Source organism: Onthophagus taurus, chromosome 10 (genome assembly GCF_036711975.1).
Source record: "Onthophagus taurus isolate NC chromosome 10, IU_Otau_3.0, whole genome shotgun sequence".
Taxonomy (NCBI): Eukaryota; Metazoa; Arthropoda; class Insecta; order Coleoptera; family Scarabaeidae; genus Onthophagus; species Onthophagus taurus.
Window position 1 is genome coordinate 4,672,133 of NC_091975.1, and position 17,567 is coordinate 4,689,699.

At 33.0% G+C, this 17,567-nt stretch overlaps 2 protein-coding genes across 35 annotated transcripts in view; both read right to left on the bottom strand.

Annotated features, from left to right (window-relative positions):
- LOC111428609 (collagen alpha chain CG42342) overlaps positions 1 to 10,823 on the bottom strand; it is a 54,315-nt gene extending 43,492 nt beyond the window's left edge. For 29 of the 34 annotated variants that reach the window (XM_071199521.1, XM_071199517.1, XM_071199516.1 and 26 more), the window contains exon 1: positions 10,140 to 10,823. In XM_071199521.1, coding sequence (XP_071055622.1) covers positions 10,140 to 10,623 — 484 coding nt within the window. In that variant the 5' untranslated portion in view covers positions 10,624 to 10,823. The remainder of the gene's footprint in view (positions 1 to 10,139) is intronic. The other 5 variants (XM_023064239.2, XM_071199522.1, XM_023064238.2 and 2 more) reach the window with 1 other exon arrangement.
- Positions 10,824 to 11,420: 597 nt separating this feature from the next.
- On the bottom strand, positions 11,421 to 12,612 carry LOC139431585 (uncharacterized). The gene is made up of 2 exons (XM_071199537.1): positions 12,382 to 12,612; positions 11,421 to 12,334 (listed from the first exon to the last, which is right to left on the bottom strand). The coding sequence occupies exons 1-2, from the start codon at positions 12,596 to 12,598 to the stop codon at positions 12,048 to 12,050; spliced, it is 504 nt and encodes a 167-aa protein (XP_071055638.1). The 5' UTR covers positions 12,599 to 12,612; the 3' UTR covers positions 11,421 to 12,047.
- Positions 12,613 to 17,567: the final 4,955 nt, after the last annotated feature.

The following is a 17,567-nucleotide window of genomic DNA, read 5'->3' on the forward strand; positions in this document are numbered from 1 at the left end:
ATTCTACGTGCACCATTGGATTCCACATGAAAAAATCTATTAGAACCCGTTTTTACTTTTTTATTAAGTTTCCGGATAGCCGAGATACAGGAGGTGTTTCAAAATCATAAATTTCAAACACTCCCTGTATATCAAAAACAAAGAGGGCTATGAAAATTTGGTTTGCGCCATTGTAAGTTTGACAAAGAAGTAGCTCAGGTTCGCGAAAGCCGCAACTTTCTATCTTTCATAATAACTGAGATACCCTGCTAACCCATCGAAACACAACATCTGTTGAAATCACATATACAGAGTTAGGTTTAAAAAATCACAATAAAAAAGTTTATGGAAAATAAGAATTTATTTTTGGCACACCAAATCTATACTAAATTTGCTTTAAAATGTTTCTTCTTTCATCATGATATCTCAATTCGATCTTGAGATATGATTTATTTAAGTTTTGTACACAATATCTGCTAGAATTAAATATACAGAGTTTAGGTTTAAAAAAAGGATAACAAAAAAGTTTATGGAAAATGGGAGAAATGAAACATATAAGAGAAGTCTAATCAAGCAAAACTTGTATATAGGTTCAATGTAGTTGAAATAATCGTGCTACATCACACCGGCTATAAATCGATGATTTGATTCGTTTATCGGAACGATACAGTTTGCGGGAAGAGAGATAGGAAGCGACCCCAACAAATCATCGAATCAAAATCGAGGGGTGGTTATCTAAACGTTTTCGGTTGAATTAAGCCAAAATCATCACATATTTAAAAAAATTGGAAGTTTTGAGTTAAAATTGGACCAAATAAATTAAATATCCGGGTGTAAATAGAATAATGAAGAGAGATGGAGAACGAAGCAAAACCTATGAAAGGGTTTCCGTGTTAAATGCAAATGATTATTACACGCCCACGGTAGTTATATGATAAAAACATAACGTTCCCATATCGCGCCGACATCCCCAGCTGGTAATAAAATCGAACTTCCGCGTAATTTTTGCAAAACTTAACATCGTAATTTGAAGGAAATTTTTTAAATCAAATTAAACGTATAAAATTTATAGCATCATATTATTGTTAATGGCGTATACATTCGTATAAATGGTTGGGACCTCCCGATGTGCGATATAATGCCACGAAGAAACCATTCGGGCGAACGCTTAACCGCTAGTAAAAAGGTCAAAATCGCGTAGATTCCGACCTCCCGGCGGTTTTCTCGGCCGTTTTACCATCGCGTACCGTACCATTACTACTACAGTTGGTGGCAATATTTACAAGGAGGTTTTCCTTACTCTGCACAGCCACCAAGAGAGCGCATTTGCAAACAATGGGCCAACTTTAGATAATAGCCCCGCAAGATAATCTTAAAATAAAATATTAGCTTTTGAACTTTTACGAAAATACTTTACCACAAAAATAGTTTTTTGGGTTCTTTCTTTGTCATTTAAAACGTTGTTTCACCGCAAAGTATCAAGCAGGAAGAGCACGCACTTCATTAGCAACCTAAACCCGTTCTCTCAAGAAAGGTTTAACCCAACTTTACGTTAAGTGTATAAAAGATAAATTTCAACCAGAATCTAAATAAACATTTAAAAACAAATTTGCTCAAAAACAATAATAGTGTGATTCAAAATAGGTGCGTATATAAAAAATGTCTCTTAAAAAAACTACCAGCTTTCTCCACTCGAAACGTTGTCCACGCCCCATAAAAGCACCCACATGTTGTTTTAAAACACTATATGGACACTGGTAAGAGACCGGAAAGGACAACAGAATGAAACAGAATGGGTTTTCACGGCCCACGGCGATAGCTAATAATCCTTTTTACTACAACGAAAATGAAACGAGGAGGGAGCTTAAAAACTCTTCAGGGGTTTCAACCCTCCCGTTTCATAAAATGATCATTATACGGTTTGTGATACCGTTAATAATTTCATTCTAACAGTTCATTTTAGCGTTGTCTTTTTTATTTTTTCCGCCCGTTGAGTCTCTATTGTAATACACACAAAGAAAAAACCCTTTTTATTTCTAGCTTCACTTAAAATAAAAGGGCTTTTCAAAAACTAACTTTAAAAACCGTTTTATTTTATAAGTTTTTTCTTTGATTGACTTCCTCTTGGGTTAAAATACCCACACCACCTTAATTTCTTAAAGTAAACCGATCTTGGAAAAGTAAATATCACGGTTGGAATTGAATTGGATCTTTTTCGTTGAGAAAAAGATGTTGAGGGTGAAAAAGCAACGAAAGAAAGCTTTGGACGGTGGCGAAAGCTGCGTCCCGACTATCTAGCAACGAAAGCTCGGTAAATATTGAAACGGTGCAAGAATATTTGAACAAAAAACAACTATTTTTTCGCTTTTTTCACGAAAAAAGTTTTTTTCTGGAAATATTTCATTTTAGATCGAGGATTCAATTAGTTTGATACTGATCCGGGGATGGATTTCAGTCCGCAAAAGCGCGTGAATTTCGAAACATCATTATAAAGCGACCACGTCGGTCGTTTCGGAAACGATTTCTCATTATAACTTGCGTCCAGTCGTGCGTGAACGAGCTTTGTGCAAGTAACAACTTGTCGTTCGTAAAAAAAGAAGCAACGCATTTGTATCTCTATCCACTCAAAGAGCAACAACAAAGCTCTTTAATAGTAGAGAAGGTTTTAAAATGAGGATTTAAAACAGTTCTTATCTTTGTCTTTTTTTTATGGCCGGGTTCAAATGGAGAAAGTTGGTTTTTTAAATTCCCAAATTGGAAAGTTATAATCCGAATTAAAAATTTTTTACTTTAGGTGAGCTTACATTTTTCACATTTTTTTGTTTATAAAGCGTAAAACAATTTTCCAGATAATATTCAATGTATTTTTCATCGAATACGAATTAAAGATGCTTTGTTAAAAATGCAATGTAACGAGATGGTTATAAAATGAATTTGTTGTTTATTCAAAAATAGCTATAAAGTGACTTTAAAAGTTGTTGAAACTAAAACTAGAGCTAATACTAGAACTGGAAATTAAGTAGTTCGTTTAAGATCTTCTTTTATTAAGTTTTTTACGCATCATTCATGATGTTTCATTAGAGGTGGAAATCCAACTTCTCTGGTCTTCCGGGATCTCTTTCTAGCTAATCTTTGGCCTCTTGTTGTCTTGATCTTGATATTTTTCCCCTCTCATGCCATCTCCGAATTCACAAAATTCTCTCGCAATTTTGTTCCTAACTCTATCTCTACTTGTCTTTCCCACTATTGTTCTTAAAGTACTCATCTCAGTTCGTTCGCATCACAGCCATATATCTTGGCCATGAGGTTCGTGTATCGAGAGATAATCAAAGCGAACTAAACAGAAGAATCACACTCGTATGAGCAGCCTACGGAACGCTTACAGACATCTTCAAGAGTTATATTCCTATATATTTGAAAAAACTTTAACATTAACGGTGGCCACTGCCAGGAAGCTCAAAGTGACGCAAAGAAAGATGGAGAGGTCGATGCTGGGTGTAACCACATACGAAATGAAGACCTACGAAGAAGAACTGGCGTAAATGATGTGATCAACATAGTGGCAAAGCTCAAGTGGAACTGGGCGGGTTATGTCGCGCGAATGAAAAATGAGCAGTGGACAAAACGGTTGTTTGAGAAAACGGAGAAGAGAAATTGTTACTGTCGATATTAAAGCTACCATACTCAGTAGTTTCAATGTAATGGGAAAAGCTGGGAAGCAAAACACCCATCTTAGTGGTCAAAGCAGTTTAGTCTACTATTCGGAGGTTTAGAATTGAAAGGAAATACAAGATTATTTATAAATCAAGTTAATGATACATATTTTGTACTTTATACCTTCTGACATTGATTGAAATTATTGCTGTAATTTAACGATATTAAAATTTAATTGATTTGAATTTTGCCAACATTAATTAATATAATTAAAAACAAATTTAAATAAAATTTTATTTTTATTTATATTAAAATTTTGTAAATTAAATAATGAAAAATATAATATTTAATGAACCACTCCATGGGTAGTATTAACGTAAATAAACCGAGTAAAGAGAAGTGGATATCCACCCGTTTCGTGTTTGCTTTAGTCCTGTCCGTCTGTTTACATATCGAATGCAAGCTCTCGGACCAAAGCTCGTCGACTAAAAGGAGCTTTTGGGTAAATACGTAACCCGTACAGACAGAAACTCCGTGTAACTGGGTATAACCACAACGGAAATGGGAGTAATACAACAACTTTCCAAGTACAAACTTTTATTTGCTAATAACAAAAGTTTTCGATTTTCTTTTTTTTGGTAATATATAAGTTGATAATTTTTTTATCTTTTTTGAACCAGTACGATGAAGATGAAATGAAAAGAGTGAAATGGGCATCTGTTGCCATCCGAGACTTACCAAGCCATTGACTCGAGCATCCAGGCGTGGCCTCGGTGCCACGCAAAAGGAATGCTTCCTCGCCAGAACTCATCCTTCCGTATCAACATTTCTACTTTGATCTTTTAAACTAATTTTTTGTTGTAACTTTTCAGCTGAGTTTTGATTGTATAAATTTAAATTTCTTTTTAAGTTTGTTCACGCTTTTTTTTAACAAATAAAAAAGTTGGAAGTGAGCGTCGAAGGATAAGGTCTTAATTTATCACTTTCGGTGACATTAATGGTCCTCTCCATAACCCGACGGGCTTTCATCCATTCCTCCTTTCTTTCTACCCGTTATTTATTTTTATTTTTATTTCTCTTTTGAAAGACGATCCTCCTCCACTCGAACGGCAATTTGTTTGAGGATTTATTTATGAATTATGATCATAAAAAAATTTTTTTTAAACTTAGTTTTTTGTGAAAACACGTTTTAGCACGTCCGTTAACAGGTCATTTGTCTCACGTGACGCAAACACGTTCGTTTTTGGGGGGAAGAAAGAATAGAAAACCGAGAGGCGCCAGTTGGCTCGAAAACTAATATCTAGCTCCACACCAACTACTCCAACTCAACCCCTTAGAAAAGTTCACCTCCAACCCACCCTCGTTTAAAACGAAACACATTTTCACCACGTTGTGACACAGTTGTTACAGTATAATACATGTTTTTAAAACATTTTTTTGACACTTTTAATTAGAATTTAAGGTTTAAACTTAAACTATAAAGGGAAATGGTAAGATTGCATCTGTTTCAACCGTTTTAGTAGTCTCGAAGTTCTAATGGTCGTAGTTAAAAGCTTATCTGCCAAACAACCGCAAGGTTTACTACTAGAACTTTTTGGCGTGGTAACCGCAAATTAAGATTTCTCTATTACCGTGAATATCCTCGAGGTACAATGGCGTATCCGCATCTTTTTAATATTAAAGAAGAAAATAAAAACATATTTATGATGGAAAAAGAAAATGACTTTAATGTCAACAAATTATAAATGTCTATAAAAGAGTGCGAATTACGGTCATCTTCTCTAATAACATCAGACTCGAACTTAAATTTGAACTAAACACAATCTTTTCTCAATAGCGGGAAAATTGGAGTCTGTTGAAACCCATAACATGAAGTAATTCAGTTTTCCGAGAAATCGTCGGAGACTGTCCGTGTAAATCCATTTTTAGTTTGTGTCAGATTTCGTGCTGAATTAGAGCAGTTTTAAAACTGTCATTTAATCCATTAAATGTCAATAAAGTGAAGTTAGCTATACTACGATATAAACTTTTTGGATAAATATTTTTTTGTAATGTTTAATAATCAGTTTTTTAAGCCGAATTCCGACTAATTTTATAAATGAATTAACCTCGAGGAACAATAAACGTTCCAAATAGAAGATGAAAAACATACCGAGAGAATTGAATCTTGTTGATGACCATAACTGAAGGTAACCCAGTTTTCCGAGTAATATCTGAGACGGTCGAAGTCTTTTCGTGCAAATTCTTAGTTTGTTTCAGCATTTCTTGATAAATTAGAACGATTTCAAAACTGTCACTGAATCAAAACAACCCTCAATAAATACAGCGAAGTTAGCTACTATTTGATTACATTTATTAGCCGATAAAATCCGGTTCTGTAAAATTAATAGATGGCGGTAACATATTTTTTGTTAATGTTGATTTATTAATATTGTGAATAAATTAATTAGTTAATCTTATTAACTAATTACTTAATGACTATCTTAACCTTTTCGTGTAATGTCAGAAACGAAAATCTATCTAACTTTTTTAAATGGAAGGAATTTTATTACGTCAGCCTACAATACATTTCAAGTACATTTTAATTTTAGCCAGTTTAAGTGTCTCATTCTCTATAATTAAAACTTTTAGTTCTATATTTAGTGCTCTAAAAATGACTTTACTCATCATCGAACAAAAGCTTTGTTTTTGGTTTATATTTAGGGAAGTTTTTTTGGGTTTATTTCTACATAGCAAAGTTGTTAAACAGTTAATTTTGGATTAACACTCAAATTTCGCGTTCGCCCATCAATCATAATGTTCTAACGACCACGTAACACTAAAAACTAAGAGCCACACACACATTCTGCTCCGGGGTAAAGTAATTGCTAAAATTGACGCCTGAAATTTTGCAGACGTCCAGACCGAAAGCAATTATGTACCGGGCAATAAAACGAACGTTTCTACGACCGCGTACGAGAGTACACAAACAGATGGTACACATCAACTTCGCGAAGTTATGTGGTGGACCTATTACGATTTTAAATTTTTTTTATGTACTCTATTTTTATCCTATTTTAATAAATTCACTTTAATTATAAAAAAATTTTTGTGGATTGAATTTATTTGTCGTAATGAACCATGATTGTGTCTCGTTTCTCGTCCCCGAAGAACATCCCGGATGTTCTAATCATTCGCATTTTGCGTTTACGAGAGGGAGACCGCAGTCAGCCATCAATAAAATGTGCTCGAAGAACAAAAACGTTTTTATCCGGCGCGCAAAGCTCGATTTTTCCGTTTTTCGGTTCCTCCACGAATCGATAATTGGGTTTCTAAAAAGGAATTTCCTGACGGAGATATGGAATTGTTAGACCGAAAAATTGAGTTCCCGGGGAATCCCGAAGATATATAGATTTCCTTCGGCCAGAAGAGAATGGGCGAAAACCTCCGTCTGGAAAACGATTATTACTCCCGAAGAAATAGAACTTTGTGGAAATAGACGGAAAACGACAAAAAGGGGGGCGAAAAGGAAGGAATTTTAGGGGGGATCAAATCTTCTCGGCTCGATTCTCGTTCTCTTTATCTTTTTATCTTCTTTTTTTATTTCAAGAATCATGTTAAATCATCAATTGAAAGTTAATAAATGAAACTCTTAATTTAAATAGAAATTTTTTGTAATCGCGTGCCTTACATGTTCATTATCAACATACAAATCTTAAACGGAAGCTTTAATTTAACTGGCGAGAGCTTTTTAAAACCATGTCATGTTTTGATCTTGATGATTTTAACACGAAATGAAAAATCGGTTTTTAGACTTGTTTATTTTATTTTTTAATCTATATATTATTATACAAAAAGACTTTAGTCGAGAAAAACGTAATGGGTTGAATTGTCGACTATTAACAAAACAAAGTTGTCATTATCACGCAGAAGAAATCAACACGAAATACAATTTACCCAGGAAATGTTGATAAATTACGCTGTTAAAAAATTGATATGATTAAATGAATTGTTTGATTAACTAATTAATTTATTCACAATATTAATAAATCAACATTAACAAAAAATATGTTACCGCCATCTATTATTTTTTAAAATAATTTTACAGAACCGGATTTTATCGGCTAATAAATTTAATCAAATATTGTAAATAGTAGCTAACTTCGCTTTATTCATTTGTTGGATGAAAATTTTATTTTAGTTACATTAGATTTGAGTGAAACAAACCCTTGATAGAAAAAAAGGAGAGTTATACAGAGAGTTACAAAAAGAGTAATTTATTTTACGAGCTTTGGGTTTGGAAAGCGGTACAAACAATTCTCCAACAACAAGGAAAGTTTCGTCGCCCTCCGGTTCTAGTTTCCCGCACAATATCATGACTAATGAATCCTCCGCCGGATAATTAAGTAAGATTGATTATATTGCCTGCGTTGCTGAGACAATCCGATTTTGAAAATTTCAAATTCTAATTCTAGGTATAACGTGATTAGTGCTTTTTAAACATCACAATCTATTAATTCAATCTCTTGTAGTCTTATTAAAACCTATTCAAATTACCTACTCTCTTCTTAAGTGTTGATTTCCGCCCGCTTTTATCACCAACGCCCTTTTACTCATTATTACCCTTCTCAGTTTCTCATCGTCTTTGTTTAAGTTCCTTTGTGATAAACTAAAACTAAAGCTTTTGTTTCCAAATTTTAAACTAAATTAGATGTTGCTTTTTTGTCACTTTTCGGCGTTTCGTTTCGAATTGGATTTGGGTTGGGTTCATGGCAATTGATGCTTTGACCTCTTAATTCGAATCGGCCTGAGGTGAACAAACAGCTCTGGTCATGAATTATTTAAATAATCGTCTCTTTCCCCTCTCTTTGCCCCAACTGAGCAAAGCTTTGTGAGTTTTCTCTTAGAATGTGTGTGTGTCTTGCAGAACTAAACTTTCCAAGTTTCGATTCTCCATTTAATCGTCGTCGTAAAACGTTTTATTACATTTTCAAACTTCTCTAAAAGACAAATAATTCAAAAAAAAGTTAATAAACGAGTTAATTATTTTAAAAACAGTAGATACACCGAAACGTATCATGAATAAATTAGTGAAAACATTTAATACTGGTGGTAGTCTCTTTCATCCGGTTGATTAAAAATGCAAAAAGTAAATTGGTCATAAATATTCCTTGGCTTAATTAACCGGCTTAATTCACTTAATTTTCTTGCTCATTCTTATTTTGTCTTACATTTTCTTTTTGATTGCCACTTTTTTTCGAGGGATTAAGAGCGACACGTTCGCATACCTTTACAATTCACCTTAATTACTTAAAGACAGTGTTAACCATGAAAAAATAAATTTATTATTAAAAAACACGGTGTTAATTGAAATCAAAATTAAAATCAAAAAAATATTTTTAAAAAGTATCGCCATCTATCGATTTTTATTATGACTTAATTTTGTCAATGACGTTAGAAACGATTATATTAAATTAGCGAGCTTTTGGATAACTATTTAATAATTAATTTACTAAAAACAATCAAATTTGATACATTTACAATTAAAATAAAGTTTTTAAATAAACTTTTTATAAGTTTAAAAATAAATAAATATAGATTATTTTGGTTAATAGCTAACTTTACTTCGTTTTTCTTTTGTTTGTATATAGACGCTTCTAATTATAAATTTAATAATAAAAATTTCTTTTAAAATCATTTCCAGAAATCCAAATTCCATCTAAATCAGTTCCATAGGTGTTAATTTAAGTGTTGTGATAAGTTTTGGAAAATGAATTAAAGAAGAATCGGGTAATGAAAGTCTTTTGGAGAACATAACCTCAAACTGGTGAGTTAACCTAAAAATTAATTTTTAATCTATAAATCAATTTTTTTTAGACTCAACCTTTATTCTAATAATAGTTTGGCCTTAAACTACAAAACAAGCTTGGAAACGAGACCGAGATTCGGCTTCCTCTCGGCTTCTCCTTGCTTATATAGACAAAGTTTTGTCGTGTTCAATTCTGTTCTCGGTCCTGTTGCGGCAGGACCGACGCTATTTGTGCTTCGCCAGCCATAAATCATGTATGCAAAATAGCGGGGCAACTCTATCGATCATTAACCGTTAATAATAAACGAGAAAATAACAACGGATCAATCTTTGTTTAACGATAGACAATCGATTTTCTTGTCGTGTTGTATAGCGATGCCATAAAGAATTTTTACAAAAGAATGTAAATCAACTGGAACGATTTTATAAAGAATTCATTTTACCCAAAAAAAAAGGAGACGTCCCCTAATGTTATTGTATTTTTCTATTCAAAATAAGGGCTTTTATACCTGCTTCAAAAATGAATTGAAGCTTTTAAATAATTTTTTTTAGTATTTTCGTGGTTTGAATATAATAATTTAATTATTAATACAGATGACATACAAATCATAAAAGGATTTGAATTACAATCGAATCCCGGATGCGGAAAATGTATTTATATGGATGCATGGGCATAAATAAATTCAGATAAAATAATCAAATTGGAATTGGAACTTACCCGGTGGGCATGTACAATCATTAACATCCCTAGCATCCCTTCTTTTAGCTTCTTGATCAAAAAGGGTTCGTTGATGTCCGAGAACCTCCCTGGTCACCCTTTGTTTGAGTCTCGATTCGACGCTCCTCCTGTAACGTTCCACGAAAACGTCCAAGCTTTCCTGTTGAAACGGCGACGTTGATCTCCTTTCCAAAGCTACCAATCGTTCCTCGACCTGATTGAGGCGATCATTTAACATCACCTCACGCCAAGAGCTGTACACAACAATCGCTAACAGGAAACACACTAAAGTTACACACACACCACACACCACCAAGTGTTTTTTCGTTTTCTTTAACGTTGAAAATGAGGAGGAGCTCGTCACCATAGAATGATGATTTTGATGACATTTTGGAAACTCGAAAGTCGATTTCAATGATGATTTCGACGACCCTTTTGGAAGGGACGAAACGTTGTTACTCTCGATTAAAGGATCCGGTTCCATTTCTTTTTTTTTAATAATTTATTCTAATTCTATTAATTATTCGGCATTGTGGAGTGTTGCTAATGAATTTTGTAATAATTGTTTTGTATCTTTTTAATCACGTTAACGTTTGCGCGTACTAAACATGTGCATGTCGAAAAATCGCGATTGTTTTATGTTTAAAACAACCGACACCGACGCCAGTTACGGCAATACTGAAGGGACGAAAACCAAACAAGCTTGATTAGAACGGTGGAGAGGGTAAAACGATTCCGAACGAAAAGTTACGATCGACATCCGAATGTACACGAAAAAATACGAACCTCTCTTTGAAAGTTTACAATCTTTCAAATTCTCATTAACAAATTTGGCTTAAAAAAGATTTCGATTAATTTGATTTAAATTAAAACAAATAAAATTTAATGTTAATGAACATCAATAAAGTTAAATAATTTATTTACTTTTATGTGAAAACTTGTAATTTATGATTAAATCGTGTTGGTAAAAGGGTATAAATTGTGCGTTTCTGGTCGTAGAATCTGGCTGGATGTGGTCATGAATGGTAAACTGCGGATTGTTGACCGCTGCTGCTGCAATGAACGAACGAACCTGAAGCCAACGTTCTTTCTCCACCGACGCCGAACCCAACTTCGAGTTCGTTTTAGTAGTGGACCCATAAATTGGACCCCATAAAACTGAAATAAACTGCGTAAGGAGAAAACGAAACGAAGAGAAACATGTTCGAATGGTCTACACTCAATTTTCTAGCATATTTATGAAATATAAAAAAAAGCTGAAACAGGGGAAAAATTAAAAATGTTAATAAAGAAAGATGACTAATTGTGAGTAAGAAGTGGTAAAAAATAAAATATTTTTTAAGTTCCAAAACGAATTACGAAGCATTAAAATCACCAACATTCTGGAGGCATACTGGAGACGGCAGCTGTATAATAAGATTATATGAGCGTTTATTTTGAAAGGTTGCTTGATGATTACAGGTTATTTTGATGAGCTTATAAAGCTTTTATTATGGCGTGTAGGAATCAATGCATCTCTTAAGTATATCTAAGGCCCACACAAGACGTTGATAATATGAGTTGCATTACAGAGGACTCAACATCTTGAGTAATATCATATATTCAACTATTCATCAATTGGTCATCATCGACAGGCATCTACAGACAGTGTTTGAAAGGGGTAAATTTGGATGATACGTTTCGGCATTGACCAGTAGGGGAGAAGAAACGAAGGAGGGAAGAGAAATAAAGATCAATCAAGACATTATGATAGTGATAGCAGTATAGAGTGAAGAATTGCGAATTACATAGTGAGAAGCTTGAAAGGAAAGTTATAACATAAAATAGTGCTGATTGAGGAAGCGTTGGGAAAGGATATTGAAGCCCGACTAATCATAATAGCACAATCTTAACTTTAAATTTTTAATTTTAAACATCTACATCTTCGTACAGCTTATAAGAACCGAACGGTAAATTATTTAAATAATTGTTAGCGGCTGCGTAACCGTAAATCCCTCTATTATAACCATGAGCCGGAACGTAACGGCCATAATGCGATAATAAAAGTGAAACGTAAGGGTTCACCGGAAGATGTTGCGGATGATTGAATCCTATAGGTTTCGGCGTTAAATGTAAATTGTAACTTAAAATTAACGTTGCAAGTAAAGGATCAGCTTGAAGAACCGAAACTACATCTTTTTCTTGTAAGGGCGGAACTAAAAATTAAACATTAATTAATTTTTTTATTATTATTAAAACATACCATTTTCATTATAAAGATGAACATGTTCAATTGGAATTAAAGCACTTTGAACTTGTTGATTTGAAGAACTTGATTGAAGTTGAATATTTTTGATTTGTTGTAAATTCGGGTTGATTTTAATAGTTTTTACGTCGCTTAAATCAACTGTTGTTGTTAAAATTATAATTATTAAAGATTTAAACGTTATTTTGCCATGGGATAATTTTATTTTTATCATTGTTTCAGGTAAGCTTGCGATGACTACATTTAAACTGAACGTTGAAGAAGAAAAACGAAATGTAAAAAAGAAATCGAAAGTTAGAGGGCGGGATTTCAAGTTAAAACCTACAGCGATAGTCGAAATAGGTTTTTTAAGTGGAAAACTCTGTAGATGTTTTTAAAATCTACTTTCCCTTTAAGAGTTTTCGATAAACAAACTACATCAACTTACAAGTAAGTTATTTAAAATTTAAATTTTTATTTAAGTTAAATATATGGAGGAAGAATCAAAAAGTTACTTTTTTTCTTATAAAGACATCTCTATGTAAAAGAAAACGTATTTAAGGCAATAATCTTTATCTGATTTCTTTTGTAACAAAACCCAGACATTCCACGGAATGTTATAAAGGACAAAAGGGCCATAATAGAGTCGTGCTGGGTGTTTTCACAATAATAATAAAAAAGAACTTTACCTGTCTTTATCTTCTTCCTTGAATCACCTGTAACTGGACACTTTTAAATATTTTATGACGGCTAAATACAAGCTTTTTAACCTTTCAAAAACTTTTTTTTTAACATCACAGATTCATTTTCTAAACTAAATAGACACTCGAAGTTGCTGTAGTAATATAAAGACGTAACAGATAAAGATCTCCTTGTACTCTTCTTGAAATGAACTTCCTCGATCCGATAACGACCTCGTTTGTTCGTCAACTTTTTTTATTTATATTGTAGTCAAGTTGAAGAATTTTTTATATATGTTTTAGGAATTCCTCGGCTATAATGTCATTTGGGAGTACTCTCCGGGATCTGGTTTAAATTGAACGACGTCATTACGGGAATGTTTGTCAATCGAATAATCCTACACGAGTCCAGGATAATGCCTGGAATTGCGCAATCGACACATTGGAATGGCTAACGGAGGAATTAGTCCGGTTTGTCCGCGTTGAGTTTATAAATCTTCTATGGTAAGTAACGGACATGTATCAACTGATCTTAATAATTCACTCGATTATTGGCAAATTTATTTCGATTTTATTGATGATCGAAACGATTTCGTAATAATTTGTAATTTTCCGGTCTATTTTCCGTTGTCTTTTCCGTTCGTATAAAAGGAATGAGTCCTGTTGTAAAAGACATCTTTTCAATATACGTCCTGATGTCCCCAGAGGCCGATTTTAATTCAACAAGGCCCCCCTTTCGTTTCGTTCGAGATTCCAATAAGCGTCAGTCGGACTCTTCGCAAAGCGACAACCTTAATCCTGTCGCGTTCCTGCGATTTAAATTTTCGCCTTTTACCCTTTTTATTTTGCCTTGTCACGTTTAGATGTCAACGTCGACTTTGGATTTTTCAGAGATTTGTTTCCAGTCTACTTCAGTCAAAGTGCAGTCAAGTAGTAAACAAGATTTTTTTTTTCATTTAAAATAAAATTTAATGCTTTTAATAGGTAATAGGCAGCGAAGTAAATATTATTTGCACAATTATAATCTAGCTCCAAGAATACAAGATATATAACAACTTGGGGTTGAATAATAATATTAATAATTAAAACTAAAATTAACTTAAACCTGAATGTTTCTAGTTCTAGGTCCAGTGTTAGTTCTAGTTTTACACTTGCACTGTCACAAGAACATTAGACCGATAGAATTAGAAACATTTGGGTGTAGCCGTACGTCTTTTAAGACTGCTAAACGCAAATGATTCTAGTTCTAGGTCTAGTGTTAGTTCTACTTTTACACTAGCACTGTTACTATGTAGAACTAACACTATACCTAGAACTAGAATCATTTGGGTTTAGCCGCACGTCTCTAAAGACGGCTAAACCCAAATGTTTCTAGTTCTAGGTATAGTGTTAGTTCTAGTTTTACACTTGCACTGTCACAAGAACATTAGACCGATAGAATTAGAAACATTTGGGTGTAGCCGTACGTCTTTTAAGACTGCTAAACGCAAATGATTCTAGTTCTAGGTCTAGTGTTAGTTCTACTTTTACACTAGCACTGTTACTATGTAGAACTAACACTATACCTAGAACTAGAATCATTTGGGTTTAGCCGCACGTCTCTAAAGACGGCTAAACCCAAATGTTTCTAGTTCTAGGTATAGTGTTAGTTCTAGTTTTACACTTGCACTGTCACAAGAACATTAGACCTATAGAACTAGAAACATTTGGGTGTAGCCGTACGTCTTTTAAGACTGCTAAACGCAAATGATTCTAGTTCTAGGTCTAGTGTTAGTTCTACTTTTACACTAGCACTGTTACTATGTAGAACTAACACTATACCTAGAACTAGAATCATTTGGGTTTAGCCGCACGTCTCTAAAGACGGCTAAACCCAAATGTTTCTAGTTCTAGGTATAGTGTTAGTTCTAGTTTTACACTTGCACTGTCACTAGAACTAAATTCTAGGTCTATTGTTAGTTTTACTTTCATTTCAATCATAATATACAAAAACCGAGTACATCTATAACTAAAAATTTTCGGGTTAATCCGTGCATTTAGTTTAAGAAGATATTTTTTTTTTAGGAAAGTAAATTTTAAAAAGGGTTTTAAGAAGTTTTACTACTTCCTACATTAATACTGATCTTGGTGAACAATAGAGATATTCATCTTAAGGAGCGGTTTATCTTGATTTTGAACACAATGAACGATAAATCAACTCAAAGAGGAGGTTCTTTTTAATTAAAAGTGACGATTTCAAATGAAAAAGTTAAAATAAAATTTTTCTTGAATCAACTCTTTTATAGATATAAATCTAAACACGCAAAGTTTCATAACGTAAATTTCCTTTTAAATGAATCACTTTTTATTATAAAAAAAAGAATGACTAATCCGGCCCTTAATTTCAATTTTAGTTATTTTTTTATGTCTCCATTCTAATTTCTTTTTAAAACTAAATTTAAAGTCCCCCGAAATGAGTTTAAAATCTATCTTTAAGCCCCCCTAGGGCGATCATCATTATTATTCTTCTACGTCGTCGATATACAAAGGGTAATTTACTTGAAATCGTTCGAAGCGAAGGCGAATAATTTAGAAAACAGAGCCAACTCCGTAACCACCCGGAGTATTTTACATCGAACGTGGCAAATATTTAATGAAATTGGTCTCGATTGTGTCTGGCCCATTACGGAAATTGAGTAGGTTTTGCTTTTTATGATCTTATTTCACAAATTGAACACTTATTAAAACTTAAATTGATGTTTTTATTGAAAAGCTTTAATCATAGTTCATGTGGTAATCAGATAATAAATGATTAAATTAAGTAGAATTTAATATTACTATAATATCACTTGCTTAATCGCAGCAAATATAATTTCGTCAAGCGTTCATAAAGAAATATTTTATGTACTTATTGTGTTAAGAATGAGTAAGAATATCTTATCGAAATAACTTGATTATTATTAATACATATTTCTTTTAAAGGTAAAGCAACGTTAGTTCTGGATATTTCTTACCCCTAAGGAATGGTGGACCATCGAAATGAGAATGAGTCGAATTTCGAGTAAGTAAATATCGATTTTTAAAATGATCATAGAATAATCAAATTGTAATGGGAATACTAGTAGAAATCCGACCGGAAGATGCAATTAACAGTAACTCACGCGGAGTGTGACCCAAAATGTTGCCTTGACGTGTAACCGAGAGGGTAGTTTGCGGTCACGGACAGTAAATATTACTTAGAAATTACTCGGTATTACCCGGAATCGCATAACTACTACGGCCTAATTGCCGCAATTAATCGTGAACGAGCCTCCGGCTACGAAATTTACAACCGAAACGAGAAATTCTCGAATCCTCGTCCCAATTTCAAACGAAACATTCTCAAAAAAACCATTAATATATTGCTTTTATAAAGTTATCTCGCCCGGATAAATTTATAGCTCAAATTCGATTATTGTATAAAGCTCTAACGAACTTATCTACTTTTAAATTAGATAAATTAATGGATTAACCGAATACACTTAAAACTAAATACGACTTTAATCCGATTTCGCTTATTTTTATAGCCACTTTAATCAATAGGACGTTGACTGTTAAACATTAAGCATTTTTTTCCCTCCATGAGGATTTCATGGAGGGTCAAAGTTCGTTTGATCGAACGCTTCATTAACGTAGGATCAAGTTCGGGCGTTTAATTGCGTCTCTTGGGGGTTGAACCCGGGGCTGCCCAAAACCACCGGTCTCTTGTAATAGAATTTGCTCGTCCCTGACTACATATGGAACTAAAACCGAACCGTTCGATAAGCAGTATATGTATTCGATTTAGACTTTAATTATGATGCTTAAAATGCATCAAGAGAAATTATTTCGGTTTCAAAATCTTAATAAAATTGGATTATAAAAGTAATTTTTGAATTATAAAAGTGAATAAGACGCCATCTATGAATGAGTGTTATAAGTTACAAATCTTTTTTGAATATAATGTAGAAAACTTTTTGTTTAAGTAATAATTATTTATTACTAACTTAGAAAGGATTTTGATTTTAATAGTGATTTTCTTTCCGATTTTTTTTCTTCCGCGTAGAGAAAAAATAGAGAAAGTCTAAGTGGGATGTAATTTTAAAAATAAAAAATTACATAAGTCGCGGTAATCAAACGTCGATTCCAGGTTGTGTTAAAAATTAAATTAATTGTTGAGGAAATTCGTTACGCCGTTGTACAAATGCGAGTTTTATTCGGTGAAAGCAAAAGATTTGCTTATTTGGTTTTTCAAAGATTCATCTTACAAGTTAGTTGTCGTTTTAGGAATTTTGTGCCTTGTTACTTTGACATTTTGTAAGTTTTCCAATAGATAACTTTTAACACTTAATTATTAAATTATTAGGATGATAACATTACTGAATTATGTAAATTACATCATTTTTATTCAAACGATTTGATTGATTTTAATATTTTTAGTATTAACCGGTCATTGACAGCATTCCATAGAGTTGTTTATTGTTAATAACAGTTAGTTTTATTGGTTACAAAAAAAAAAAACATAAA

Excerpts from the sequence above, each read along its gene's own strand:
- LOC139431585 (XM_071199537.1), bottom strand. The coding sequence starts at position 12,598 with ATGATAAAAATAAAATTATCCCATGGCAAAATAACGTTTAAATCTTTA. Across the intron at positions 12,335-12,381 it reads TCATCTTTATAATGAAAATG|TTCCGCCCTTACAAGAAAAA; the intron begins GTATGTTTTAAT and ends TTTAATTTTTAG.